Source organism: Egretta garzetta, unplaced genomic scaffold (genome assembly GCF_000687185.1).
Source record: "Egretta garzetta isolate BGI_Z169 unplaced genomic scaffold, ASM68718v1 scaffold234, whole genome shotgun sequence".
Lineage (NCBI taxonomy): Eukaryota > Metazoa > Chordata > Aves > Pelecaniformes > Ardeidae > Egretta > Egretta garzetta.
In genome coordinates this window covers 635140-661672 of record NW_009259528.1, presented here as the reverse complement: position 1 = coordinate 661672, position 26533 = coordinate 635140, and the positions used below count along the sequence as shown (strand labels likewise).

The following is a 26533-nucleotide window of genomic DNA, read 5'->3' as shown; positions in this document are numbered from 1 at the left end:
GCCAATTCTCTACTTAATCAGAGCACAAGAGCACCCAGCCATGGCCCAGTAATAACAGGCACCTCTGTAGGAATAAAATTATATACAAGGAACATTTTTGACAGGATGGAAAGGGCCCTGCCTGGCTATCAAGGCTGCTCTACACATTAAAGCAAGGCCGCTGGCTGCTGCGACCCTTGCAAAAATTAATTTAGCGGAAGAGGGTTCACGTCAATGGTAAAGGCGCCTCTTGTTTTGGAGAGCAGCAGTGTTGGTGTTGTGTTTGAACGCTTTGGGGATGCTGAGAGCATCCGTTGGTTTACAGCAGGAGGGCATTATCCATCTGCTTCTGCCATCGGATTGACGCAGGAGTAATGATGCTCTAGAGATACGGGAGAAACCCAGTGTTCGATACCTCTAGCAGACGCGTCAGTCCTATATTTCTCATCCTGTACAGTCATGCACACCAAGAAAACTGGAATCTGCTTAGTCTAGAAACAAAAAAACCCAAAAACCCCCTTGGGGGAGAACTTACAACTGGGTTGACAATGTCCATGGATTCTAGCAGATCTGGCCCCAAATTTTTCATCCGGTCTAGATGACGTAATGTGGCACCGTAAAAGCCATTTCAAGCGGAGCTTTCCCCATGCATCCCCAAAGCTGTACAAAGCATGATGGTCTGTGACAAGGTGTTAACTACCAGGAGTTAAGTGTTTTCTAACCTCTTGCTTGGGCCGACTCAGTTTCACTAGGAACGGAACAAACCCACATAAGCTGTATAGTTTGCGGTCCTGCTAGACCCTTTCTATTTATAAAGTAGCTCATCAGGGCGATCCTAAAGGTATTACAGCCCTCTGTGGTTGCTCTCGGCATGCTTGGCTTCGCAGAGAATGACAAACCTGCTCACAGAGGGCGAAACAACCGAGAGCGTTATGGGTATCGTGCCTTTATTTTCTCTTCTGTCTATGTCTCTTAAGTCGTGTTTGACTGCCAACGAGGAACGTAGCCACGCGTGTCTCTCTCGCGCGCTAAAAGACTCCCGTTGGCAGCAAGTGTTTCTCACTTTCCGCGTTTGGTAACTTTAGTCTGCTTTTTCAGCTATTTATATAAGTTCAGAAAGATGTCAAGGAAAAGGGCAAGAAGCAGTATTAAAAAGCGCGTGCGTGAAGCACTTATTTTTGTACGCCTAGTACAATATTTGTATAGAGTTTTAACACTATGAAGTGTAGCGAAAAATCACACTATCCATTTACTGGAGGACAATCATGTATGTTTAAAGAGAATGAAGTGAAAATGGCATCTCAGTCAGCTCCTACATGGAAATTATAACCGGGATTAAATTCTGTGAAGCGAGTCTGTAATTCTAGAGTAATCCAAGGACATTAACTGGACTTTGAAATATCATTAAAGCTTTTTAAACCGACATACACGCCTCAGTCCTTTCATACCCCAGGTGTCACCTGACAGGGTCATCCCGTGCGCGGTAAATAAGAGCTCACTGTGCTCTGTAGGGATTGGTGTGAGGGCAGGCAGGCGAGGTCACAAGCTGCTCGGCAATGCGCTTTGGTGACATGGGCATGCACACACAGCAGAAAATCAGCACTGTTCTACTGCACTGTTAAGTAAAAAATCAAGGGGTAAGGGTCTTTTCCACCACCTATTTGGCCAATATCTTTTTATCTGTCAACGCTGCAGGAATCACTTTTTCTATAAACTTATTACAGTGCTAATAGCTCTATTCCTTACCTGATCCGATTGGAGACGTCCCGGGGGCGACATCGATAGCAAGACAGCAACGTGCAAAAATAAGGGGGTAGATGGGGCAATCCATGATTTAGGGCTGTGAGGGATTGGTCCCACCTTGGGAAGAGGTAAATCAGCTACAGTCCTTGTTGTTTTAGGAAGATGAGGACCTCCTACTCGGAAGACCATCGTAATTAAATGACTGAGCAATAGCAATTCCTGCTTCCATGCCCAGTACAAGGGGTGCTGGTTTTGCACCTTTCCAGAGAGATCCTGAGCCCAAGACATGAGGGGGGGGGAGGCCTGGCGCCTTGCTGCTGCTAGCACACAGCACTCAACCAAAGGCCTCCCTACCAAGCCAAAAGAGATTTGGCCAAAATAGCTTGACATTGTTCTTACAGACTTACAAAGAGGTCAGCTGTACTCTGGGCTCTAGCAAGAACAGCAGCTCTGCCAGCTCTATTATTTTACCTCATTAGCTTTTCCTGATGTCCTGCTTTCGTTTTCTTTGAAATTAGGGCAATGGCAGAATTTGCTTTTGTGCTTCAATGTTTTCCCTCTCAGAGAACTGGGCTTCTCTCCTTCGCTCAGCAGCAGCTGGCCGATCAATGCTGGAGAGCAAGAATGATTTTTCAAGAAATCTCAAACCCACAACCCAACTTAAAAAACATTATTTCCCATTTTAAAAGATGTGAGTTCCCAGTGGATAGCAAGACAAAGCCAAAAACCATATCCATCCCCCACCAACAAGTCTAAGACATGTTTGAGCTGTAAGTGAGAAGAAGATCAACGGCCCAGAAAAATCAGCAGATGGCCACGGGTTTGGATCCTTGCAGAGCAGGAGGTAAAACCCCTGCACTTTCCTTCTCCCTTCTCCCCAGCCCTATCCTGGAGGTCCCTGTAGCACAGGGCCTCACATCTGAGGTGCAAAGCAAGAATAAAACATGTGTGAGGGTTACACAACAATTTTGGAGCTGGATAGACCCTGACACATCCCACCCGGAAACTATCATCCCCCATGTCCACTGAAACCGCCTCTAGAAGTCCATGGGACACGGTCTCCAGTGACTTTCAAGGGGAGTTAATTTTGTCTTTCAGCTTGCATGACTCCCTTTTCCTGCTAGCCCAGCTAAGTCTCCCATAGACCCATCACATATCTACCAGGATTTCCCTTTTTTGGGAAAAAAATAAACCCTTTGAAGGGTGACATTCCAGCCAGGGACCACAAATCACTGCTGTTCACTGTCTGCCTGGCCCTGGTGCTGCTCATGGTATTCTCACGGGATGCTCCTTTCTTTCAAGGGCTGGAAATTATTGTGTCCCCCCCCAAACCTTGATCTTGGCTAAAATTGCAATTCTCAGCTCCCCTTTGTTAAATGCCAGCGGGGGGCTTAGCCCCTACCCACTAACCCCTCTCCACTGGTGCTTGGGGTGGGCTGCTCTCTCCCTGGAGATGCCCCACCACCTTGAACTCCTCTCCATGCCCAGAGACTTGTCCTGGCCCGGCTCCAGTTACCTGCAGGAGATGGGGACTGTGCACGTCCAGATTTGGGGCTGGTTAAGGGAAACACTGGAAGAGTGACATTCCTTGGTCCCCAGACCCACCTTGTGCACAGGCAGCCCCAGCTGTGAAGGTGCTGAAAAGCAGATAGCCGCTGGGGGGCCTGTAGATAGGCTGCACACGAACACCCTCCGTGGGACGCATGCGAAGAGCACCAGCCAGCCCCAGGGTCAGGCAGATCCTAAAAGCCTGCAGCAAAGCCTGGAGACAGCAGAGGGATTCTCCCCTTCCCTCCCACCCCACCGCCCCGCCAGTGCCTCGGGTCAGATCCTAATTTAGCATCTCTTCTGCAGCTCCAAATGCTGCCGGTAAATTTGGGAGGGATAAGATGTTGTGCAGGAGGAAAGTGGCGGCACGGTCAGGTTTTGCAGAGGAGCTCTGCAGGGCGGCTCAGCCTGCAGACACCAACAAGTTTCTCGAGTTCATACCCGTTTATGTGCTGCGATGACAAAAAAAAGGAAGAAGGCAGAATTTTGCTCGCCTCCTGTGCACGTACGCAGGCACAAATGGCTACACATGGAGGGAGAGCAGTCTGGGAGAGGGACGAGCAATACATGGAGGGAGAGCAGCCTGGGAGAGGGAAGGAAGAGCAATACAGGGAAGGGGAGCAGCCTGGGAGAGGGACGAGCAACTGCGATGAGTAACGCTATATTTAACGACTGGCGAGTCGCCCAAATTCCTGAAAAAACCCTTTCTGGGCTTTGGCTCTGCTCAGCGGTGAGCTTGTTCTGGTGTAAAACGGCACTGGCACCTAGCGGCTGCTGGATTCAACCACAGCCCCCCAAAACGGTGCGGCCAGAGCAGAGCTGCTGGGTGCTGAACGCCAAGAGATGCTGACCCCAAATAAACCAGAGGGCTTTTTGCACCAGCCTGTACCCTGCGGCAGTGCCCGGAGACGCTGAATTTTCTGGAAATATAAAATTAAGAAGGGTTCCAAAAAAAACTTGAAGAAGCCTGTGCCCACCGGTGACAAATAAATAAAAAAGCGCACCACGAGGCGTTTCAGAGGGGGAGCTGCTCGGGGGCACCAGCAGGATGCACCTAACTCTGGCTCCCAACGCCTCTGCTCCCGTGAGGAACACCAGCTTCCTAAGTGCTCTCTTTTGGGGTCAGATGCTCACCTTTCAGAGGAGGAATCTCACCCACGAGCATCTCAGCCGTGCAATTCAATTTTGCTCGCACAAACATCTTTGGTATGAGCACTACTACAAAAAAAATCTGCGGTTAGTGTAACGCAATAATACAAAAAATTATTTGAAAGAGTCGAACAAAACATCTCGGTCTTGCCTGAGAAAAGATGAACCACTCTTTGCTTTTCCCCAATGTATTTCTTTTGGGCAGACAGGAGCACTCCTGTGCAATTTATTCTAGGGTACACACTGTGAGAGAGACGGCAAGCGGGGGGGGTGGTGTTATACCGGCGTTCATGAGGCAGCACCATCTTCAGCCCGGAAAGCAGCTCCTGTGTTTCACAGGGATGATCTGACCCCGTTCCGAGGGGCTGCGAGGTGTTTCACCATGCACAGTCCTGCACAAAAACATGAGCAAGGTAGGGGGAGAAAAACCCCAACTTCGCAAGAAGCTTTCTTTTTACAAGGGGCAATGGGTACAAACTGAGACATAAGAGGTTTCAGTTGAACATGAGGAAGAACTTCTTTACTCTGCTGCCCAGGGGGGCTGTGGAGATATCTCTGGAGATATTCAAAGCCCGCCTGGATGAAGTCCTGTGTAACATGCTCTAGGAGAACCTGCTTGAGCAGGGGGGTTGGACTAGATGAAGGCGCCACCGCCGCCGACAGAGCGACTGTGCCGACGGGCGCAGGGCGGGCTGCCGAGCTATTCGGAAAGGGCATTCAGAGCATCTTCAGGGATTTGATTCCCAGTGTTGTTCTTCCAAAGCGCTCTCATTCTTGACTCAATATTGTGATTGCTTTGAGCTCCTCCAGATAGGGATCTCTGAGACTGATTGCAGCTGGTTTAAAATGAATAATTCATTCTCTCCTACTGATTTTAAAGAGAGGCAAAATTATCTGACTGACGATTCTCTGAAGAATTAAAGAGATTGCATACAAAATCGGTACACACTGTTGGAGCTTATTAAACATTTACAGTTGTTTAGCTGTAAGACACTACAAGAATCCTAAATCCAGATCTGAAAGGCATTTTTGCTTCTCCCTCTGGCCCCAGATCTACCACTTACAGAGGCTGGAAGAGGCCTGGGGACTGCGGAGCCACCCCTGCTTACGGCACGCCATGGCAGCGCTGGTGGGAGGCTCCTCAGGAAGGACCTGCCACCAGCACTGGGTCAAGGCAGTCATGGCTTTGTCCAGCCAGCTCCTGAAACCCCCAGGAGAAGGTCCTCTACCTTCCTGGGAACTTTCTGTGTTGAAACCCCTTCAGCCAAGAGGTCTTGTGACTGTCCTTCTGCCCCTTCAATGGTATCTTCACCCTGTGCTTTGGTGAAACCCTCCATTGATCTTGGAGGATCACATGGCTTGGAGGGGCACCACGAGTCCTTCTGGTGACCTACCGTAGGTGATTCAGGGTTGGGCCATCAGCTCTGGGCCGCCCTTCATCCAGCCAGAATCTGCTCACCTTGTGTCCTTCCTGATGCTAAAATGAAGCAGGCTGAGGTCTGTTCAGAGCTGCGTCACCACAGCTTTAATGCATAAGTTCAATTCTTACTGGTTTTCCATCTGCAGCACCTGAAATATAAACTTCTTGTGATAGAATCCAACCCTGCTCTGGCTGGACAACAGTCACCTTTTGCAAGCAGCTGCAGATTCTCCCTCAACAACAGGTTCCTCCCCAAATCCCCCTCCTGCATATGGCCCCTGGTGCCTCCTACTGAAGCAACCTCCGGCACATGTAAGCATCCTTACTTTTGATCTTTCTGACGTGTCCCAAGGTGATATTTAGAGTGTAAAATGCCATCTGCTGCCCTTTGCTGTGGTCGGAGGGCTGGGCAGGAGCTTAATACAAGGACAACAAGCGCGGTCAAAGTCAGCCCCGAAGTCTGTCTCGCCCAGCACCCTGCCTCTGGACAGTGCCACAGATGCATGATACCTTCAGGTTGGAGCAATCAGAGCAAAATCGGAGCAAATATACATAGTTCTTCCAGGGACTCAGCGGTCTCCAGCCCATCTGTAGTTTCTTAGGCCACTTGTAGTTAGGAGAGCTTTTAGAGGGCTTCTCTTCCAAAAACTTGCCCAGCATCTCCTCGCAATGACACAACCCCGCCGTGGTGGGCAGCACTGAGCCCACTGGGCACACCGGTCAGTTCAAACGTGACATTTGTGGAAGAGACACAGTCCAGCAGGAGAAAACTGCCAGCCACTTCAATATTTTATTTTGCAAGTGGCTGACCTTCCTTTCCTCACTGGAGGCCTCCCAGGTAGGACCCTCTACAGCCACTCTTCAGGCACCTGTGAAACCCAGCCCACTGACTCATGGAGAGCCATGCGCAAGGCACCTCGTATGACGCTGTTGCCCCTCCACCACCCATAGTCTACGGTGGCTTCTAACTCAGAGAATCCATCCTCCAAATGCCCTAAACCAGAATGATCAAATGAAATAATATCCAAACCTTTCTCATGAGCATCTGTCCTATTTATCCCCTTACCATCCTAAGAGGTCTCCTTTGCACTTCAAGCGCGATTGAGGAGTCTTCTCTTCTGATGCCTTGTGAATTCAGCAGCTCCTTCCAGTTTTATGGACTGGGCTCTATTTTATGGACTATTTTATGGTCTGGATTAGCTCCCGATATGCACTAATTCTCTCCGAGAGAGCCTATTCACAACCAATAAGCACTTGTCATTAAAACTGAAGAAAACCAGTTACATCTTTTATTACAATGAGGATCAACTGCAACAAGATCTGGCCAGGACAGGAACTGCTTGAATGGGAATACATTGGACTGGTGAGACTGAATGCAGGTAAAAGTCAAAACGTGGCGGGAGGTCAAGCTTTGCACAGCAACAGATGCCCAGCAGCAGTGCTTGTGGGACAGCAGTGATGTGTAGTCTCATGTATGCCACAAAAAACCTCCCAGGCCACATTGTGAACATCGCAGACACCGAATCTACTGCCCAAATGAAATGATTCCTTTAATGAACAAGACCACCTACGGAGCTGTGATTTCAAACGCTGAAGACGTGCCTTCAAATGGAACAGAGACAAAGTGACTGTTGGGCAGTTTTTTCTTGTAGTGCCCGAAGTATCGAATCCTGTAGGTGCCTGGCTCTGTGCCGCAAGGGATGTGCCATTCAATGGTCACGTTGCTCCGACCACGAAATCCTTTGGTCCAGTAAAACCTGGCAGACAACCAAAAAATGCAGTCAGCAAGAAAGCCCACTTTTCATTTGTTTTAATATCCCAAGAGCTCACTAAGTGGAATGAGGTGAATGCACTCCAGTTAAGGATATTTTAAGAGTTTCTTTTAACCTTTCCTCATATATTTAGGCTATCAGAGCAGCAACCAACAAGGCAAAGGATTGAAAAATATCTGGAAACATGGAAAACCAAGTCAGTGGCTCTTTTTGCAGATGAAGAATATCTCTATCAACATGTTCTTACATGCCCAACTCCACCCCATAACCCCATACCACATTACCTCTGTGAGCAATATTCATCAGCTTAGTCTTCCCTGCAGCATTCCCAGGGGGAATGCTGAACCAAGACGAGTATTTATTGAAGGTCACCAGCAAAATCTATCATAATCAAGCTCAGGGCTTCTGGCACCCATTTCCACATCAGAATCCCATTTTCTTTTGCAGACTCCTTGTGCAAAACCACTTCTGCTCAACCTCAAAACTCTGCAGACAGCCACACGTCATCTGGGGGCGAGGGGTTTTTCAGCCAACCGTGATGGAGCACTTCTTGGGGAAATGAGGAAGATTCACCTGCTCTTCTTTTGATACTGCCAATGAGGGGCACTGCTGGGTACTCCCCCTGACCGCAACTGGGCCAGACATGGGAGTTATCAAGTGCGACTGAGGCAGCACCCCTACTTCAGGGCTTTAACTAAAGGAAGCAGATGAACAGAAGGTTGATTCATCAGCAATGGTAATGAAAAGTTTCCCTATACCAGTCTAACTGAGAAGATTGAAATAAATATTTACAGACATTACTGGGTGAAAAACAGTGGATGGTGGGGGAAATTTGGTTTGGTAAACAGAGACCACAGGCTGAGACAGGGCCCGGATGTCTGCCTGGTTGCTCTCACCCGAGGTTTTGTCTGTGGATCACACTGGCTTGCCTTGGGACAAAGACAATATTGTCTTGGGAGATGACAGAAAGGTGACAGCACAAAGCTCAAAGTGGTGGTGGGGCTCCATCCTTGGGAACCAGCCCGACTTGCCTGGACACAGCCCCAGGCAACCTGCTATAGCTGTGACATTGGCCCTGTTGGGAGGTGGGCTGGAGCAGACCTGATCTTGGCTGTAATGCTGTGACCTAAAAATGCCACTGTGATGGATCCATGCCACCACCCAGCCTCCTCCCTGTCCTGCCCTCCAGGACCATGGCTCTGGGACTCCAGGAACTGGAACGTAGCTCAGAGCCCACCTGGGAAGAGGCTTCTCACAGGTGATCATGGGGGTTTAACCATGCCTTATCTCTGCTGGCAGTTTGCTAAAGGCAGGGCCAGGCAAATTCCGGCCTGTAGCTCAGCCCCTCCTCCCAAACAGTCCCCAGGAAGCAATTGCTGCCCCCATGGCAGACGCAGGGTGGGGCGGAACACTTCTCTACTGCAAACACCAAGACGCATCCAGCAAAAGGGCAAGTCTGCACCCAGTTTGTCCCGGCTGCAATGGCGAGTGCCGGACAAAGGGCAGATAACAGCTATCTCCTTCCCCAAAAGCTGCACCTCCTCTGAGTAAACCTTCGTATCTTTTGATCCCCGAAAACATGCATTTTACAAGTGTGGTTGCAGGCTATTCAGCACTTTGCAACCCTGAGCTAACAAATAACACGTTCCCTTGTGCTACTCTCCTATTGCCATCTCAGCACATTCAACGGTATCAAACGATAGTTTTTCCTGTAGTAAAAAACCCACAGTCTGACTCCACTAATATCTGCTAAAAAACGCTTGATGCTCCCTGTCCCCATCACCTGAATTACTGACATCTCAAGGTTAACACCCTGACATCGTAAGAAGTGACTCATTTCCATCTCAGCAGCACCATTTCCCCTTTCTTGTGCAGTTTGGCACTTTCCTGGGGCACCAGGGAAGGACACATTGCTGCCTGCCTTGGTTTGCCTGCCGGCCAGCCCCTTCAGGCAGGAAAAGGCCGAACAGCTCCTCTTCCTTATCAGCAGAAGTACTGAAGCATCCTTCAGAGATCCAAAGTCCCACCTTTCTCAGGAAGGAAAATAAGATGCCTAGGTTCCTGTCTTCCCAGCACCTTGTCAGCACATTCTTCAAGTTTTGCACTTTTATATGTTTTTTCATCTTCTTGAGTGATGCGTTATTAAAAGTTTTCAGTGCTCCTGGTGAAGATTTGGGGAAATCTGTTGGGTTTTTGGAAGAGGAGGGAAGAAGGCAAGGCTACATGTATGTGTCATAAAATGCCATCAGCTTGACTGGAAAGGGTGACATCAACGAGAGTGACAAGGTAACGTAGTGCAGGTGTTAAACAGAGGGCAGGCACTTACTTACAAACGCAGAGCTCCAAGCGCACGTAGAAATACATCTCCCACCTTGGAACAGCCAGAGTTCTGGCTGCTGGATTGGGTTTAGAGAGCAGCTGGTTGCACTTGGGCAGAGACAATTATGCCCTACCAAATGTTCATCATGAATCCAGAGGAAGACCTTCCCGATGAAGCAAAGCTGTCAGGAGCATTGCCTCTCCGACCTCAGGCTTTACGTGTTTGCACTGGGACATCGCAAGGTCAGAAGACCCCAAGACGGATGTTTTTCGGGGTCGGGTCTCTCACAGATAGGTTGCGGAGGCAGGTGGAAAAATGTCTGGTTTTATCCAAAGAGCGGAGTAACTTGAAATGGAATGGTTTGACAAAAGATACCTTTGGTATTCCTATTCCATGTGCTGGCTTCTGTTGCAGCTCTGAAATGTGGCACCAGCCTTGCTGCTTCGTGGGTACTTCTCCTTAGGCCTGACATCTCTAACCTTAACTTTGTTTTCTCACAAACCTTTTTAAAATTGTTGACTGTTTCTACTTTATGATGCACAGCAAAGCTGGCCAACTTTTCCCTATGAAAACTATACTGCGGTGAGCCTCTCATATTTTCTATTTGGTATCCCATCCATCAGCGCAGCACAGCAGGTAGATGGAGGCGAGCTATGAACAAGTTGGACCACGAACGTTCTGTAGTTCCTGCTCTTCTTTCTACCTTTCCCATACTTATAAGCCTTCATCGCAGAAGGTAGACCCAAGACTGATTGTTGTGATCTTGACAAGTCAACCACCCAAACATGGACCGATCCATCCCCAGAGAGCACCATTTGCAGGGACAAGACCAATCTACAGCCGGGAGCTCTGAAATGAAGCCCTTCAGGTTAAACCTGAATCACTCTGTGGAGCCTGTGGAAGAGTGAAATCTGGTCAGGGCACCCACCTGGTGTCCCAGGAGGCATCGGTCTGTACCACGTGCCAGCTCCCGGATGTGCTGGCGTACCTCTCCACCGTCAGGAAGTTGTGCTCGGTCTGGAATAAAAATATCAGAGTTAGCCAGGCACTGCAGGGATGGGCACGTCCCTCGTTTCCCGTGTTGCTTTAAACTGGAGAAGGGTCTATGCTTCTGTGTGCTTTGCTTGCAAATGCAGTGATTATGAGCAAAAATGCTTATATTTCACTGCCAAAGCACAAATTTAAGCTAATAAATGACACAGGGAACAAGTAAAGAACTTGATCATTACAAAGAGAACGGGTAGGTGAGGTATTTACTATCAATGTCTATGCAAGGTGAGTGATGGGGTGAATTAAGTACTTTTCTAAATTAAGTACTTTTCTAAGTTTCTTTGTTTTATTAAAATAATGCACCAGGCTGATAGGAGGGAGACTAGAGACTATGCTTGCTGTGGCCGGATGGCACTGGATACCAACCAAGAAGCAGTGTCTGGCCTAATGCACAACATCGGTGCCTTCGGCTTGGGTAGTATGAAGGGATCATGAGTGGTCCATATCTGGCCAAACTAAGGACTTCTCTCCCAAAGCCTTCTGGTGCCATGAATTCCCAAAGCACACACTAAAGGGAGAAACTATCTTCTTCTGAACTCCTGGTAAAGAAAAAAACCCATGACCTTACTGCTTCTGAAACCTGAATGTCAAAGATTAAAACGCACCAGGCAGCGGCGGTAACTAAACATTCACTAAACCCAAACATCCCCAATTCCAGCGTCGGTGCATCGTATTTACCCCAGTCTCTGCAGAGTTCCTGGGGTTCGCGCCTACAAAGGTCACTTCAGCAGCTTCTCTCTGTGGAGGAAATTGAGATTTATATTAAAGACTGGCCAGCATATTGCACATTAAGAACATCCTTCGAAGAGGCCATATGAGGGCTTTAGTGGTTTGGGGGCATGAAAGCGCTGTCTCTGCCTTTTCAGCCATACCCCCTAAGACAACAATGAGACCTTTTTGGTCTGAGAGCACCACGACCCTTCGGAAAACATAAACTTCCTTGGATGAGGGGTAAGAATTTAAAGACAATTTTCTAAAGATGTTTTAGCAAACCCTTGAGTCTCTCACCTCCCGATACTGTTGCCTGACTTCTTGTAGCACATCCCCAAATGTCTTCTTTGCCGGCGCGTGATCGGCAACGAGAGGAGGCACCAAGGTCAAGTTACTTATATTGAAGAATGGGGGCTCTGGACCACGTGGCAAATCCTGAACTGTGTTCTGGGAGAGGGAAGATGCACTCACTATACGTATGTGTAGATAACCAGTATTCCCCCCATGAATCGTATCACTGCTGCAGCCCATTGCTTAGACAGATTTTAGGAAGAGGGCCAGTAAAGCGAGCGTAAAAGCAAACAAGAGGATCTTCATCTGTGCTCTGCATGCAGGAGCAATGCCCACAGGCCACCCGCTGCCCTGTTGCTGAGGTCCCCCAAATCCACCACCAGGATATCCCATGACTACAAGAGGCAGCACCCGCCCATGGGTCCTGCACGTTCACGTTGTCCACAGATACAACGGTAATGAACATTGCCAGGTACAGCAGAAATGTAGCAGATGTTTTTCCTCTTGGTAGAAAAGCAGCAACTTCAGGCCATACCGAAAGGTTGGTGGTACCTATTTCTTAAATTTTGAACTGCAAAAACCCCCAGAATTTCCAAGTGGTATGAGACCCCCATGACAGGAATTATTTTCATACCACAAAAGAATTTCTAAAAGCTGTTTCTTATGAGAAAAGAGAGGGTAGCACTCACGCAACCTCACTGAAGAACAAATATAGCCATCGCCATTTACAGGATTTAAATATCTCCAGCAGCATGTGGCATATTGAAAATGTTGATTACCGTAGCAATAGCCTTTGCAAGTCCTCTGTACAGCTGAATATAAGCAGAAAGGGTGTGCGGCCCATAAATAGTCGATGCAGCCTCGTATCGTTGAACCTAGCAAAGGACAAATTTGGAGAAGGAGGGTGTGAAGGACTCTTGAGCAGTTTATGCAGCTCATCCTACTGCACCAAGACAAGACCAGCACTATTCCTGTGGGGGTTTATTTACTCCCTTACTGCGAGGGAGACAGCCCAGCAACTTGCCCAAGTTGTTTCTGCTGCAATTTCAGGTTACTCTTCATTCTCCGATTCATCACAAACAGGGAGGACTGGTTGTCCCTATTCCAATTATCACGGCTTTTTTACTCTTTTAAAGGCTTATGGTGTAGGTCATCTCCTCCCCAACATTTTGGGTTGGACAACTCCAGTTCTTCCAACCTTCCCCCCCAGTTCAGGGTTTCTAAACCCAAGGAGCCCCTCCAACGGTCCACATCTTCCTCAAAGCACAGCATCTCTCATGCTTCGTGGGGACCCTTAAAACTGGGTCTTACAAGCCGTATTGTGGTCTTTTCCACAGCAATATGGCACAGCCATTCATGTTCAACTTACGACCCTGCAACTCCAAATCTTTCTGCTGACAATTTTGCCACCTTGTGAAGATAATTTCTAATTCATCCAAGTCATCAGGAGATTACTAAACCAGACCTGAACTCACAGGAGCTCCCTTCAGTACATCTGACCATTTCCACATTAAAGCATCCATACATATTCTCTGGCTACGGTCAGGAAACCACACTGGCCCTTGGGCCACGTTGTCTAGGCCAGAATAAACAAGGAGGTCTCATGATTTCTGCCACAGATTCTTCAGCTTTTTGTGGCAAAGGAAAAGTACTCTAAACACAGATCATTTCACATGAATTATCATCCCATGTAGCCAAAAGCTGAACTCAGTTAAGCACGCTCAATCTGCAATTTTAACATTTACCTGGTATTCTTCATAGGTGGTAATGTAATGGGTGTAGACGTTGCACAGCCCTGCAATTACGACATCCATCCTTGGTGTACCATGAGAATCAAATTCCTAAGAAAGGAAATAAATCACTTATCTCGGAACAGCTGCTCAATGCCCAATTACATTTTTGTTGTTGTTGTTATTCACCAAGCCAGAATACAAAGTTACAGTGGGGAGGGGGCGGGATGTTCAGGAATGCAATGCTACAAGTGTAATTTGCCTTTATTAACTTCTCATACTCACTGCCCAAAGAAAAAGAGAAGTGACCTCATACTCCAGTAAATTCAATAAATTTAGGGGCTTTTTTGAGGCAGATATACTCCTAAGAAAAGCAGCGCTATAACTATGTACGGCAGGCTCGGTGAGTTGAGGCAGCGGCTGAGGTTAAGATGGTATTTAGGCTGCAGCTGAGAATAGGACAAATCAATCAGCAAAACCGAAAAGATACATTTGCCATTTTTTCCAGTTGTTCTCATGTTGCAAAATCCTGGTAGGGCTTAAGGAGCTAAACACCTTAAGAATGCCACCTAAACACCTGACAGAATGCCAGCTAGCGCCAGTTATGCCTGGATCCCAGCTGAATAACCCCGCCTTGGCTTAATGGATTGGAACTCGGTCAGTTTGCTGCTTTGGGGGAGGAGATTCGTCCCCCTGCATGCCTGTAAGCACGTGCAAAATGTGTCCGAAGCAACTGTGAGCAGCAAACATCTATGAGACCTGAGACCCATGCCCCCACAGATCATGGGGGAGACCAGGAAAAGAACGGAAGGATCAGGAAATGTGACGTTCCAGATAGGCTGCTCTGGAGAAGCCTCTTCCTCAGCAACTTACTTACTCTTTTAACAGCTTCCCGTAGCCTGCGTCCAGACATGGTCCTGGGGGCAGTAAGGGAACAAGGTCAGCCTCCCGGAACGCAGGGAGCGAAAGCGGGAAGCCCTGGTTGGACACCACCAGTGATTCACGGAGCACTTGCAGCGCTGCCCAGCATCCCCTGAGGGGCTCTGCGCTGAGCTCCACCAAACCACCTCCAAACGTTCCACATACTTCATCCCAGCCCACAGCCAGGATGAGCCTGGGGGCAGCCCAGGGCAGGGTGGGGTAGAAAAAAAGGTGCTAGGCATAAATCATTGTCCCATCCAGATTTTCACCTTTGTACCATCAACAGTCAGTGCAATTCATCGCTATGGTGTTTGCAGTGGGGAAAAAAAATTTAAAAAAATAATCAAAGTTAACACATTCCTTTCGTTTCATTGACACTACACTTTGCAGTGCAGAGCTAAAGTAAGGAAGCTTGTTTGTGTCTCGTTCTTTCCCCTGGCCAGTGTACGGAATGGAGGAGAAAACAGGAACCCCCAGGTAACGAGAGGAGACAGCGCACAGGGAGGTGCATGCAGTGGGCGTCTATGTGCAGAGCCCCCCCAGCTCTCCTATGGAGGGGGCGATTTTTAGCCTGCACCCCCTTTCCCCCTGCATGCAGAAGGATCGCGGGTGGTTTGAACAAAACACTGCCGGCTGCAACACATAAAACAAGGCCAAAGAACCACATACGTGAACTCTCCAGGCACAGCGACGACTGCCAGCGATCCGATGGCAGCAATCTGAACATCCACGATGTCAGGGTGCCACGGGTGAGGCCAAGTCATCTGAGGTGAAAAAAAAGCGGATATGACCATTGTAGGATGGTAGCCAAAGCAAAAATAGCTGACACGTTTTCCCTCCTACACTCATAATCCGGGCAAATAAATTTCCTTTGTAGACAGGCACATGAGGAAGCGTTTTACCTTCTCACGTAGAGCAAGTTGTCTGACCGTAACAGGCAGATAAGGCAAGCGTAAATAGTATGGATAAGGCAAAAAAAAGAGAGGTTTCCAGAGGGGCAGCTTAAAGCAAAGTGGTCAATAAGGCCAGGGCAGCACCTACAAATCCCCCACTTGCAAGGGAAGAGGATGGTGTCTGGGTCAGTAAGGTCATCGTCCGACCCGGGGAGCAAGAGTGAATGAGCGCAGTCAGAGCGCCCGACGGCGACAGGAAATGATGGTTACCCTTCGTTAGCCGAGCAAATGCGCCATCAGCTGCGATGCAGAGGGAGAGTTTCTAAGCCACCCAGAGGGTGACGCTCGGGGAACCCTGGACCTAGCCCTGACTTCAAACTGCCCCTTAGCAGGGACCACACCGTACTCGGACTTGGCACCATTGCAGCAGCCAAAACTCACACTACAGCAGCATTTCATCTCAAAAAAATATAGCGAGGTAAAGCAGCCTGCTAAAAGGAAAATAAGAACAAGAGCTCAAGCATGGCACAGCTCCAGCAAGTGAAATGCAAAATCCCACTCCAGCAAGCCAAAGAGATTTTTGAGGAGCGACTTACTGGGGACAAAGCATGAATGACCAAACCCTGTGAAGCACATCAGAAGCAGGAGGCCTGGCAGATCATCGATAAAAGGATGCTCCAAAGGTGATAAAGTTGTAAGAACAACATGTAATTTACTCTCAGTAGCACCATCCTGGACAGAGGGGGTGGGGTGGGACGGGGTTCTGCACTGGGACCTCTTTTTAGGACAGATGAGGTGAGGAGCTGACTGAACACAAAGTGACACTAGGAAAGCTTTTCAAGAGACTGATGAAAGGCGTAACAACGAACCACCTCATCCAGATGGCATCCTCTAAGTGCTCTAAAGGACCTTGGACATGATCCCGCGCCACTACAGTACATCTGCCTTAATGCCAAGGACCAGCAGGTGGAAAATGGGGCATCAATTTTCTTTGAAAGTTGTAAGCAGGATTTTGGGAAAGTTCAGTAAGAACAAACACCATGTCCTGCCCAGGACAGAGCAGCCCCGAGCATGGGGATGGGCTGGGACCAACGGGGCAGCAGCTCTGCAGAGGCTGGCCCTAAGAAATAGCCCTTCCCTGTGAGTGGGGCATCCCTGGGATGGGGACACAAGCAGCGGAGGATCTCCATCCTTGCTGACTGCCCTGACTCTTCTGGACAGGGCCCTGAGCAACCTGCTGGAGCTGCAGTGTCGGTCGTGCTCGGAGGGGGGTCATGCTGGAGAACCCCATGCCCTACCAAAACCCAGCCCAGATCAGCAACCTCTGCGCTTTCCAGGGCACACACTGGTGCATCCTTACCTCTCCAGTGCTGAAGAGGATTGGCTTGGGTTTGTGGCAGGCTTTCGTTTCATTGGACGGCTCTCCCAGCAGCTGGTCCCGGATTCCATCCCAAAACGGGTCCCCTTCTACTGAGCCTTGAGGGGGAAACATCTTTTTAAACGCTGTTCCTTCAGCTGCTCCAGCAGCTATCGGATGGAGATCCCATTTATTGCCCCCTCCCTTATGTGGGATAGGATGTTTCTCAGTGGATTCTGACTGTCTCCCTTTTCTGGGGTGGTTTGAAGAGCCAAGCTTTAGCCCAGCTGAGCTCCATCTTGGCAGCCTTCGGGTAATGAGAACAAATGAGAAAGATTGTCCCAAAGCCCGCTCTTTTTTCTCCCCACTCCCCATCCAGCACTCTCCTTCCTTCAGAGCATGGTCATAGCCTTCTCCAGAAGCTCTCTGACAAACACAGACAAACTTGAGATAGGGCTGTAAGATCACACCTTCCTAAAAACACCCCTTTGGACATTGTGGTTGAACCAACCATTGATGTTCTTAAATGACTATGGGGGTTTGACTCTATCTGGGGGATGCCCCATGTACAAAGCCATATTGGCATCTGGTCCCTAAGTTACCTTGGGTGAAGTTGAAAGCCCCCACTCCGTCGGTAGTCCCCGCAGCAAAGCTGTGTCCTAAGGCTGGTTTACATGTTTTAACCTTAATCAGAAGGGAGAAAAAAAAATGCCAGAGAAGTATTTTAAAACCGGTTCCCCACAGTGTGCCAAGTCCTGCTGTGAGAATCTAACGCTTCTTCCTTCCTTAAACCGGCGTCCCAGGAGCTCCCGCTCTTACCGTGTGTGTGGCATTGAGCTCCACCAAGACATCACTCATGTTCACCCACTGGTGAGCTGAGCTGAGGGGTCCTGTGACCTCCTGGGAAGCTTTTTCATACAGCTCCTAAGGGACACACAAGGTGGAAATCCTTGAGGAAGAAGAAATCAGGAGCCCAGCTCTCCTGAGAGTCAGCTATAGGAATTATGTCTTGAGTCTGTGGACACCTTGCAGCAGTCTTTTGTTAAAGGAAGATCTCAAGCTCCTTTGTTTATCCCCCCATCTCAATATCCTGCACGCCCAAAGTCCTGCAAGCTCTCCCCATCGCCAGTAACACAGAGGGGACACTCTGCGGTCAGCAGTTCTGTGCGTGCCTTTCCTTTTGCAGCTGAAACACGCACCCGTCCCACGAGGACAGCAGCTTCTTTGTCCTCGTTGCCACCTTTTGGCATTTCTCATGTCTTAGACCAACCACAAAAAATGTTTTCTAGGAGAAAAATGCGCTTTGTTGCATTCAGTGCTTTGAAACGCATGGACTTTACCACGCATTTATGCTATGGCTGAGAGCTAAGCCTTTCAGCTCCTCGGTGAGTGCTTTTCTGGCACAGGTACCTCGAGCTGGTCCATGCAAAGCGTGGCCAGAAGCTGTACAGGTTTAGTAATATTCCGGTAACTGCAGGAAGGAATGGAGGACACGGCCTTTGAAGGCCAAGAGACTGCAGTGTTAAAAATGACAGCAATGTTTCCCCTTGCCATTTGAGACACACCCCGGGCCACTCTGGCTGGGACAATCTTTCACTTGCAAGTCACGATCGGCCTGGAGTGACTTCAGGGCAAGCATCTGAAATGGCAGTTAAAAGGAAACCATCAAGCCTTCTGCTCTTACTCCTCTGCTGGACCCGTTACAGCTCCTACAAGCTCCTGTCCCTGAAATGGTGCCAAAAAATGGCCTGTTACTGGCTACTCTCACATTATATGGAGCTGCAGAAGGGGAACCGGTAAATTCAAGTGACTCGGGAGCCCGAGGACACAGGCGACGTAAGGGAGCCCGTAGGGTGGAGGACACCAGCTGAGTGAATGCAAAGTCACGCGGGGCCGGGTGAGCACCTCCTGTGGAGGTTTAAGCTGCCACGTTTTAGCTCACACTTGCATTAGTTTGGGAGCGTGATGCCAAAGATGGCCAACAAGTGGTACGTGGTGGTGTCGCTGGACGCCACTTCTAGGCGTCTTCAACACGTGATTTTTCACATCGTGACGGCCCTGAGAGGCATGGATGGGCGGGAGGGAGGGGGAGATTAAAAGGGACAACATGCACATTACGTACTGATGAGGAGGACTGCGATTAAAAGCCCAAACCGACATTTTCAAATTGCAGCGCCTGCAATGATGTCTCTAAATAAAAGCATGTGATTTCTGAATAATCAGCAAGCTTTTCCTTAAGCATGGAAATACGGGTATTAGCGTAATTTAATTCTACAAACGTTCATAGAAACAGGTTTGAGAAAGTTGCTCAGATGAGCATCCCTGTAGTAACAGCATGCACATGTGCACATAGAGCAAAACATCACCTACCTTTGCTTTCAAGTAGATATTGTGTCCTATGATTCTCGTACTCTCAAACATGTCACTGCCAGGACCCATGGCCATGCACATCGCTGCCTGTCAAGGGATTTGTTTAAATGCTAGAGATTAGTGAATGTGGAGATGATGCAGCACTGCCAAGTGGAGGAGTTTGCAAGCGGCTGTCCTTCCATGGGGGCTGATGGCATCTCACTAGCCATCTCAAGTTTGGGCACCGGGTCACTACGTTAACCTTTGTAGCACGACAAATTTCAGTTTGGGCTGAATGACCAGAAAACAGCGTGTATGAGGGCAAGACACAGCGAGTTCCTGAAAGAGGCATCCAGAATAGGCCAAAAAGGGGTGCGTTTGGGGCGGGGGGGGGTTATGTCCTCTTCAGGCACAGTGTTCCACCACGCGGGTCTGTATTTGCTGCTCCACCCCGAGTTGCCCCCTTGCCAACCGCCGGCGCAGAGCGGGTGAGGTGCTACTTACCCCCCCCACGGGACAGCTGCTCTGCGGGTTGTCGCACGAATCCCCCGTGTTCACGCAGAACGGGCCTTTGGTGTTGGGCGACACATCTCCCAGGTTGGAGGACGCAAAAGCGGCAACAAACGAGCCCTGCCAAAACCAGACGTGGCCAGACAGGTTGTAGTGCCTTGTGGCGACTGCAAACATCACCTGCAGCTCTCCCTGCTCCCTTTCCCTCGTCCTTTACAGCCGGTTGATAAGCACGCGATGCCGGTAAACGTTTCTGAAGTGACTGGGAGGACTGGAATGGGGATCTAGGAGTGTCCCAAGGGTTAGGGACAGGCAGAGCAAGGGAGAATATTCCACTGTTTGAAAGAACCCGCTCTGACCCACAGAAAGCCCCAACCGTCCCCTCCCTGCTGCCACACTTTTCCCCCCACGGTTTTCAGGAGGCGGAGAACACTCCCACCTCTCCGGGAAGCATCCCCTTGTTCTTCTCCTGTTCAAACAAGTAGGACGCGTAGCCCACGTTGTCGCTGTTCACAAGATGGTTTGTGTTGTTCATGCTGACCGGGTGCACGGCAAACCAGCTGAAGAGGGGGCAGAAGACATGCACAGGAAATGCACTGTTCAGTCTATATATTGGCAATTGACTTGTTTGATCCATATATTGGCAACTGATTTATGGAATTTTCCCTGGGACAATACCAACGCAGACTGTTGGTACCTAGGAATGGACTGACAAGGGCAGAGTTATTCCCATCCTCTCCCTTCCTGACCAGAGGGCTCATGGCTATGACGGTCCAGGTCTCAAGGCCACAAGAATTTAGCACCATAATTGTCAGGGCCACCAAGAGCTATTTCTGAGCTCAGCTGACTCTTTTCTGAGTCCAAAGAACTACATTTTGGAGGGATTTTTATTTCCTTGCTTCAAAGAAACAAGGAGGAGTCAACGATGAAAAAAAGGAATACTTTCATTCTTACAAAAAAGAAACCCCTCCTCTTCCCCTTAATGCAGTCATGCTCTCACTCGTGACTTCTAAATGAGGAAATCGCAATTATGGCTTTGCTACTGCACGTTACTTCTTTGGCTTGGCCTTGAGCTCTGAACTTCGCGTGGCCAAATATGCCCCACAGATCTGTTGATAGGACGGGCGTTGTAAATGCTGCCTGTAGGAATGGCATGTTCCCACGGAACATGGGGTGTTAAAGAAAACAGCCACAAGAAGAGGAGCCCAAAGGGTCCTGGAGATGCTGGGGCCGGGATCTGCTTGGAGGGGCACAGCAAGAGCCCCAAAGGGGATTTTTCTGCACCCCTACAAGTGAAGACCAGCTACGGTCATCTTCCCAGATGCCTTTGGGTCATGCCAGGAGATGTGCCCAGCTGTAGATGGGCCAGGTGCTGCTGTATCTCCCAGAGTAGATATGGGACACTGACCTGGTTTGTCCACTCATGGACTCTCACTTACTGTTCCCTCAGAGACCTGGTGACTACCTGGGAGCGATGCTCCATGGGGAAGGGTCAGCGCTGGGAAGGACAGCTTGTGCAGAAAGACAGAACTGCTACAGAATTGTGGCTTATGAGGATTTGGAGGCAAATGTGTTACTCTGGTGGTCAGTACCTGATAAGGCCTAGCTCCTGTCCATTCCCATCTACCATCTTCAGCAGCACCATTTCTTTATCTGTGTTGGATGAGTACCTGGATGAAAATGAAGCAGGGAAATCCCATCAGCGCCAGAGCCGTGGTCATGCTCCGCGCTGCTCAGACATGTTAGATCTCCACTAGGTTGAGCAAGGAAATGAAGAGGTTATTACAGTTATTACCAGACACAGTGAGACCTTAGAGGAGCATCTGAAAATAGCTGTGAAGGTAAGGAGAGTTATGGCTGTTGCTGACCTCAGGCACTTCTTCTCCAGGGGATGGAGAGAGGAGCTCGCTCTGAATACAAATTCATGCACTTCAATGCCATCTGACTCGAATGCCAACATCTACTAAAGACTACTTTTTTTTTTTTTTAACACAGCATAAGGTCACATCCTTGGCCCATGCGTTGCATACTTGGAGGGGGTAACCACAACTTTCAAGCCCACTCTTGCAACTGAGTTTTGGGGATGCACACACCCAAGCACCCGGGATGGCAACAGGGTCATTCTGCCATGGGCTTGGCTCCACTTTTTCAACCATCCCACCAACGACCAGAAATACCAACTGCAAGGCAGCTGGGTCATGGTCTCTACCAAAGGGTCCTCCTCAGGGCTCTGTTTCTCTCCTGCTTGAGGAGCTTTTACCTGCTTCGTTCAGATGCTGGATTCTCAAGATAGGAGAAAGGGCTCCGGTTGATCTGGCTGTTTTCTACAACACCTCTGTTTATAAACAGCCTTCCTTTCCTCATGTTCTGATGTGCTATATCAATGCTCTGAAAAGCAGGAAAGCCGGGAATGTTAGTCCATGCATGCAAGGCATATGTGAGATTATCTGGAAAAACTCTTTTTCCCTCCCTGCCTGTCTCCAACCTTTTCTTGGGAATTTGGGGGCTGCTATTTTTTTTTTTTCTTAAGTAGCCTAAAATTCTAGAAAATTATGATAATATTTTGAAACCGCCCACAACCGTCTCTTTCTAAAGAAAGACTTCAAGGCTTCTATTTTGTGATCTGATTTCACTGGTGACCATAAACCTACTTCCAAGTGTGTTTTAAGACTGTGGCTTTTGGAGGTGCTACCATGAACACCACGGCACGGGCTCTGCCAGTCACAAACGTATCTCCCCACACCTTTTCTGCATTTATGAGCTCTCATGTCAACAGACGGGATGGCACCAACCTTTACAATGCCATTCACGATAGCATTGAGGGATGGTCTGATGAGCCCTTTGCTGGTGATCCAGAAGAGAGTGTACTGGAAGTAGCCACCAGGCCCTGAGTGCGTGTGGGTGCCACTGAGGATGACGTTGTCCTGTCGGTACAGGTTGCCGTACTTGCTCTTCAGTTTCTTGAGCACCTAAGAGGAAGGAGGTGGTCCTAAAAAACCCTTTTTTATGCCCAAAGGCTACGGAGATTTGTATAAGCCCTTGCAAAAACCTCAACTGTTCATCTTCCTCCTCGCTCTTTCTGCCTGATACTCCCATACTGGTGTCACAACAAGTAGGTTATAGCTCTTGACTTGGCAAGAGCATTAAAATAATAACATCTGGTAAGTGAAGACCTCTATGGCCAACGTGCAGCAAAACCCAGATCACTCAAGGAGTCCCCAGTTCTCCCTCCCTCCTCTGTGGTGCTGGAGACCCAGCATTACACAAGCACCATGATAATGTATTTGTGATAATTTTTCTGCTAAGAAAAGCATGGTCAGAGTCCAGCCTTAATTGCTGAGGAATCCAAAGCTCTTCTTCAGCAGAGATGGGATGCCTCTCCAAGATTGTGCTGCCAGGGGATCCCAAAGCAAACAGCCTGTGTCCTGCCATGCTTGAGATTACTCAGCAATGACTACAACCTTAATGCTAATACCCAGCAACAACCCAAACCGTGCCAGTCATTCATTTCCAGCCACGTACCTCCAGCCTCAGCCTCTGAGACACCATTCCTATGTCTGCGCTGACAAACACGACTCGCCTGGCGTTGTTAAGGTCTACCACAATGAAGGCTCGGCTGTAGAGGCGCATGAGAAGCCCTCTGCCCACCTGGTCTGGGTTGGCAAATCCCATCTGGAAGGGAAGAGCTCCATCAAGCCCAGGCAGCCAAAACATTGAGTGATGTATTCATTTGCATGTATTTTTCTGAGTAGATTCGCCAGAGGGTCAGGGGACTCATTCAACAGATGAACACTCAGAGCTGCAACTGTCTAGCACTGTGATTGCAAGAATCATCGAATCATGGAATGGTTTGGGCTGGAAGGGACCTTAAGGATCACCTGGTTCCAACCCCCCTGCAATGGACAGGGACACCTTCCACCAGACCAGGCTGCACAAAGCCTCAAACAAATTTCACCTAATGTTTGAAGACGACAACCATTTGGCAAGGCAGACCCTCTAAACCAGAAGTCCTGCAAAAAATAGTTGGAGACGGTGAAAATCAGTATTCCCCCAACACCGCATTCAGTTCCCCCAACTTACCAGAGGAATTTCTGCCACAGGTCCCGTGCAGTCAGCCCGACCCACGCCCAGTAAGTAGTTTGCTATTGCCTCTTTGGAACCTGGAACAAGGATAAGCAGTAGATTAATGGAGACAGGAGCAAGCAGAATTGGGGACAGAAGAGGCAACCCAGCCTGTTTAAGGAGATAAACCTGCTCGACATCCCCAGAGGACTCAGCAGGGCCATGGACAAGGGGCTCCACTGCCTGCTTGCGTTTCCAATGGGCTGTCGGGGTGGTCAAAGTGTGCTGAGGCTTTAAAGGCATTTGGGGAGGTAAAGGGTGGACCAGGCATGAAGAACTGCAGCGGGAGCTCATAAGAAGGGGTCGCTGGGCTGTGTCAAATGTGTTGTGAGTCACAGCGAGGGGGAAACAAGCCTAGCTTTGCCGATTTAGCTCTCCAAGCCCACTACTACCATGCAGGAAACCCATCCAAGGGTGTAAGAGCTGCTTTCACACCAAAAATTCAGCTCAGCAGCAGTGAGAAAAAAGGGGATGGCGTGTCAGGAGCTACCGAGAAAGGACCAGAGAAGAAAGACAGGCACATCCATGTGTCACCCCAGTGCCTCCAACATGTCCTGTATCCAGCGCTGGTGCCCTGGTCTCGAAAAAAAAAGATCACAGCAGAGCCAGCAGAAGCTCAAAGAAGGGAAAAGCAGCTCTGGGCAATGACCTCCAGGCAAGCAGTGAGGAAAAGGACTCCCGAAGGAGACTGTGTCTCATCCCAGCCACCATGAAGGTGCAGAAGTCTTTCTACAGGATGGATGAAGAGCCTGGACAAACTTATGGAAAAAAAGCCACTGAGGGCTATTAATTCAGGTTTTTAAATTAAAAAATTATCTGCATCTCAGGAAATCCCCAAGCCACAGATCACTGGAAGCTGAGATAACACCGTGGAAAAATATTTCTATGTGCTGGATCTGTTCTCACAGCCTTCCCCAGCCGGCCGCTGCTGCTCGAGGCAGGGTATCAGGATAAGGGGATGCTTGGCCTTCCCAGTCTGGCCTTGCCGAGGCTGTCACTTAAGGCAGAGAACTGGAACACTCACACTGGCCCCAGACTGACCACAGGGCATTTTTCTCATCTAAGATGCCGTGAGTGAACAGGGCTACCCGTTAAAACTACCGTTCCTCCACCTCCTCCGCTGAGAGCTGTGACAGCGAGGAGTCGCCTGGGCAAAGCTGCCACGTGTTACAACCTAAAAAACATGAAGAAAGTGCGAACTACATCCAATTCGAGATGAAAAATCTAGAAATTGGAAGGTCCCACCGTTGACATGTTGGGTGATGCCCCATCAGGGCAGGGGAGACCCCCAGCTCTGGGAAGGGGCTCATGTCTCATGGGAACACCGGAATGTTTTCCTCCCCCATGAGATTGTCTCTCTCCAGAGGACAAGCGTGGAGTGCGTTGGCAGCGAATTGAGAGTTAATTCGGGCAGTTCCCAACGCCCACCTGCCCCATGCCTGGTGATGGGGTTGGAGGCCTGAACTGCCACAGCTGTGGAGCTCCTTGGTGTGGTGCTGGGAGTGGGGGCTCTTGGGACCCCTTCCACCAGGCGGAGAGAGGGAAGGGGGGTTGTCCGGATCCCCGCGGCCAGCCTCACCCACCAGCCCCGAGGCTGAGCATCCACGCCCCACAAGATCCTCGCGTTGGGTTTGCCCACCGTGCCGGCATGGCCAGCAGCAGCCCCGTGCCATGGCTGTGCGAGAGGACCACGTACAGGGAAGGGGAGGGAGGCTCAGTGGCGGCCCGGTGACCCTCCGTCTGCATCTCTTCAATTTGAGTTACCACACACGGCGAGCAGGGCGCGACGGCGGGGCTGAGCCAACTCAACTTGCCGTTGCTCTCCTTGGTGAGGAAGTGGAGGGTGAGGAGCACCACGGTCACCGTTATCATCAGCACCAGGCAAACGATGAGGATCACCTCCAGGCGGGAGAAGGAGCACTTGGACCTCTTCCCACACATGGTGGGGGCGCTGCGAAGGCAGAAAGGAGCGCGTGGGGGGGGGCAGGTGTGACAGCCCCGCCGTTGGGCACGTCCCACCCGGGGCAGCACGTTGCACCCTCAGGGAGCCGGTGCCGGTTTGTGTCCTCCCGCCCCAGCACCAGGGCAGGCAGCGGCAGCAATAAGGATGGGAAATGGAGTTATTTTTCAACCTGCTTAAGACAGCAAAACTACGTCTCCCGCGAGCAGTGCTCACTCCCCATCACAAGGCCCGGGGGGGCAGGACGAGTGGCCGAATTGCCGACCCTGCGCTCCCCCGGACGCTCTGCTCACTCTTCTGAAGAAATCTTTTAAATAAACCCCGCAGCCTTCCACCAGACCCTGCGTCCACGGAGGCGCTGCAGCCCCAAGCCTCGCAGCTCTTTGCTGCACGTGTGCTCGGGGCACCTCGGAGAACAATGCTGGCGGCAGAAGCAGGGTCGGTTTGGGACACGCGGCGGGAGAAGAGCGCCCCCCGTTGCGTGCGCACGGGCCGTTCTCCCCTGGCTAGGAAAGGAGTGGCCATGACAGCTCTACAAGATAAGACCCCACACACGGATGCCAGCTCTATTCACCACACGCAGAGCTCTTTGGGTTTGCCGTTCGCACGTTGTTCTTCCTCTTTGGACAGAGTTCTGGTTTGTGTTAAAGATTAACAAGGAAAATTATTCAAAATGTGGCTATAGGAAAATACGCTGTTCCCCATGCC

The 26533-nt window shown here is 49.7% G+C and overlaps 1 protein-coding gene across 1 annotated transcript in view; it reads right to left on the bottom strand.

Annotated features, from left to right (window-relative positions):
- Positions 1-7406: 7406 nt before the first annotated feature.
- Positions 7407-26533, bottom strand: part of ASAH2 (N-acylsphingosine amidohydrolase 2) — a 20297-nt gene continuing 1170 nt past the window's right edge. Inside the window, exons 2-21 of the mRNA XM_035893084.1 lie at positions 25654-25816; positions 23824-23892; positions 23266-23415; positions 22536-22712; positions 22004-22131; positions 21336-21413; positions 20183-20303; positions 19738-19863; positions 19255-19341; positions 17704-17808; positions 17487-17568; positions 16888-17003; positions 15304-15398; positions 14591-14630; positions 13729-13824; positions 12763-12858; positions 11990-12139; positions 11660-11719; positions 10860-10948; positions 7407-7596 (exon numbers count right to left, since the gene is read on the bottom strand). Of these exons, the coding sequence (XP_035748977.1) occupies positions 7407-7596; positions 10860-10948; positions 11660-11719; positions 11990-12139; positions 12763-12858; positions 13729-13824; positions 14591-14630; positions 15304-15398; positions 16888-17003; positions 17487-17568; positions 17704-17808; positions 19255-19341; positions 19738-19863; positions 20183-20303; positions 21336-21413; positions 22004-22131; positions 22536-22712; positions 23266-23415; positions 23824-23892; positions 25654-25806 (2208 nt within the window). The 5' untranslated portion in view covers positions 25807-25816. The remainder of the gene's footprint in view (positions 7597-10859; positions 10949-11659; positions 11720-11989; positions 12140-12762; positions 12859-13728; positions 13825-14590; positions 14631-15303; positions 15399-16887; positions 17004-17486; positions 17569-17703; positions 17809-19254; positions 19342-19737; positions 19864-20182; positions 20304-21335; positions 21414-22003; positions 22132-22535; positions 22713-23265; positions 23416-23823; positions 23893-25653; positions 25817-26533) is intronic.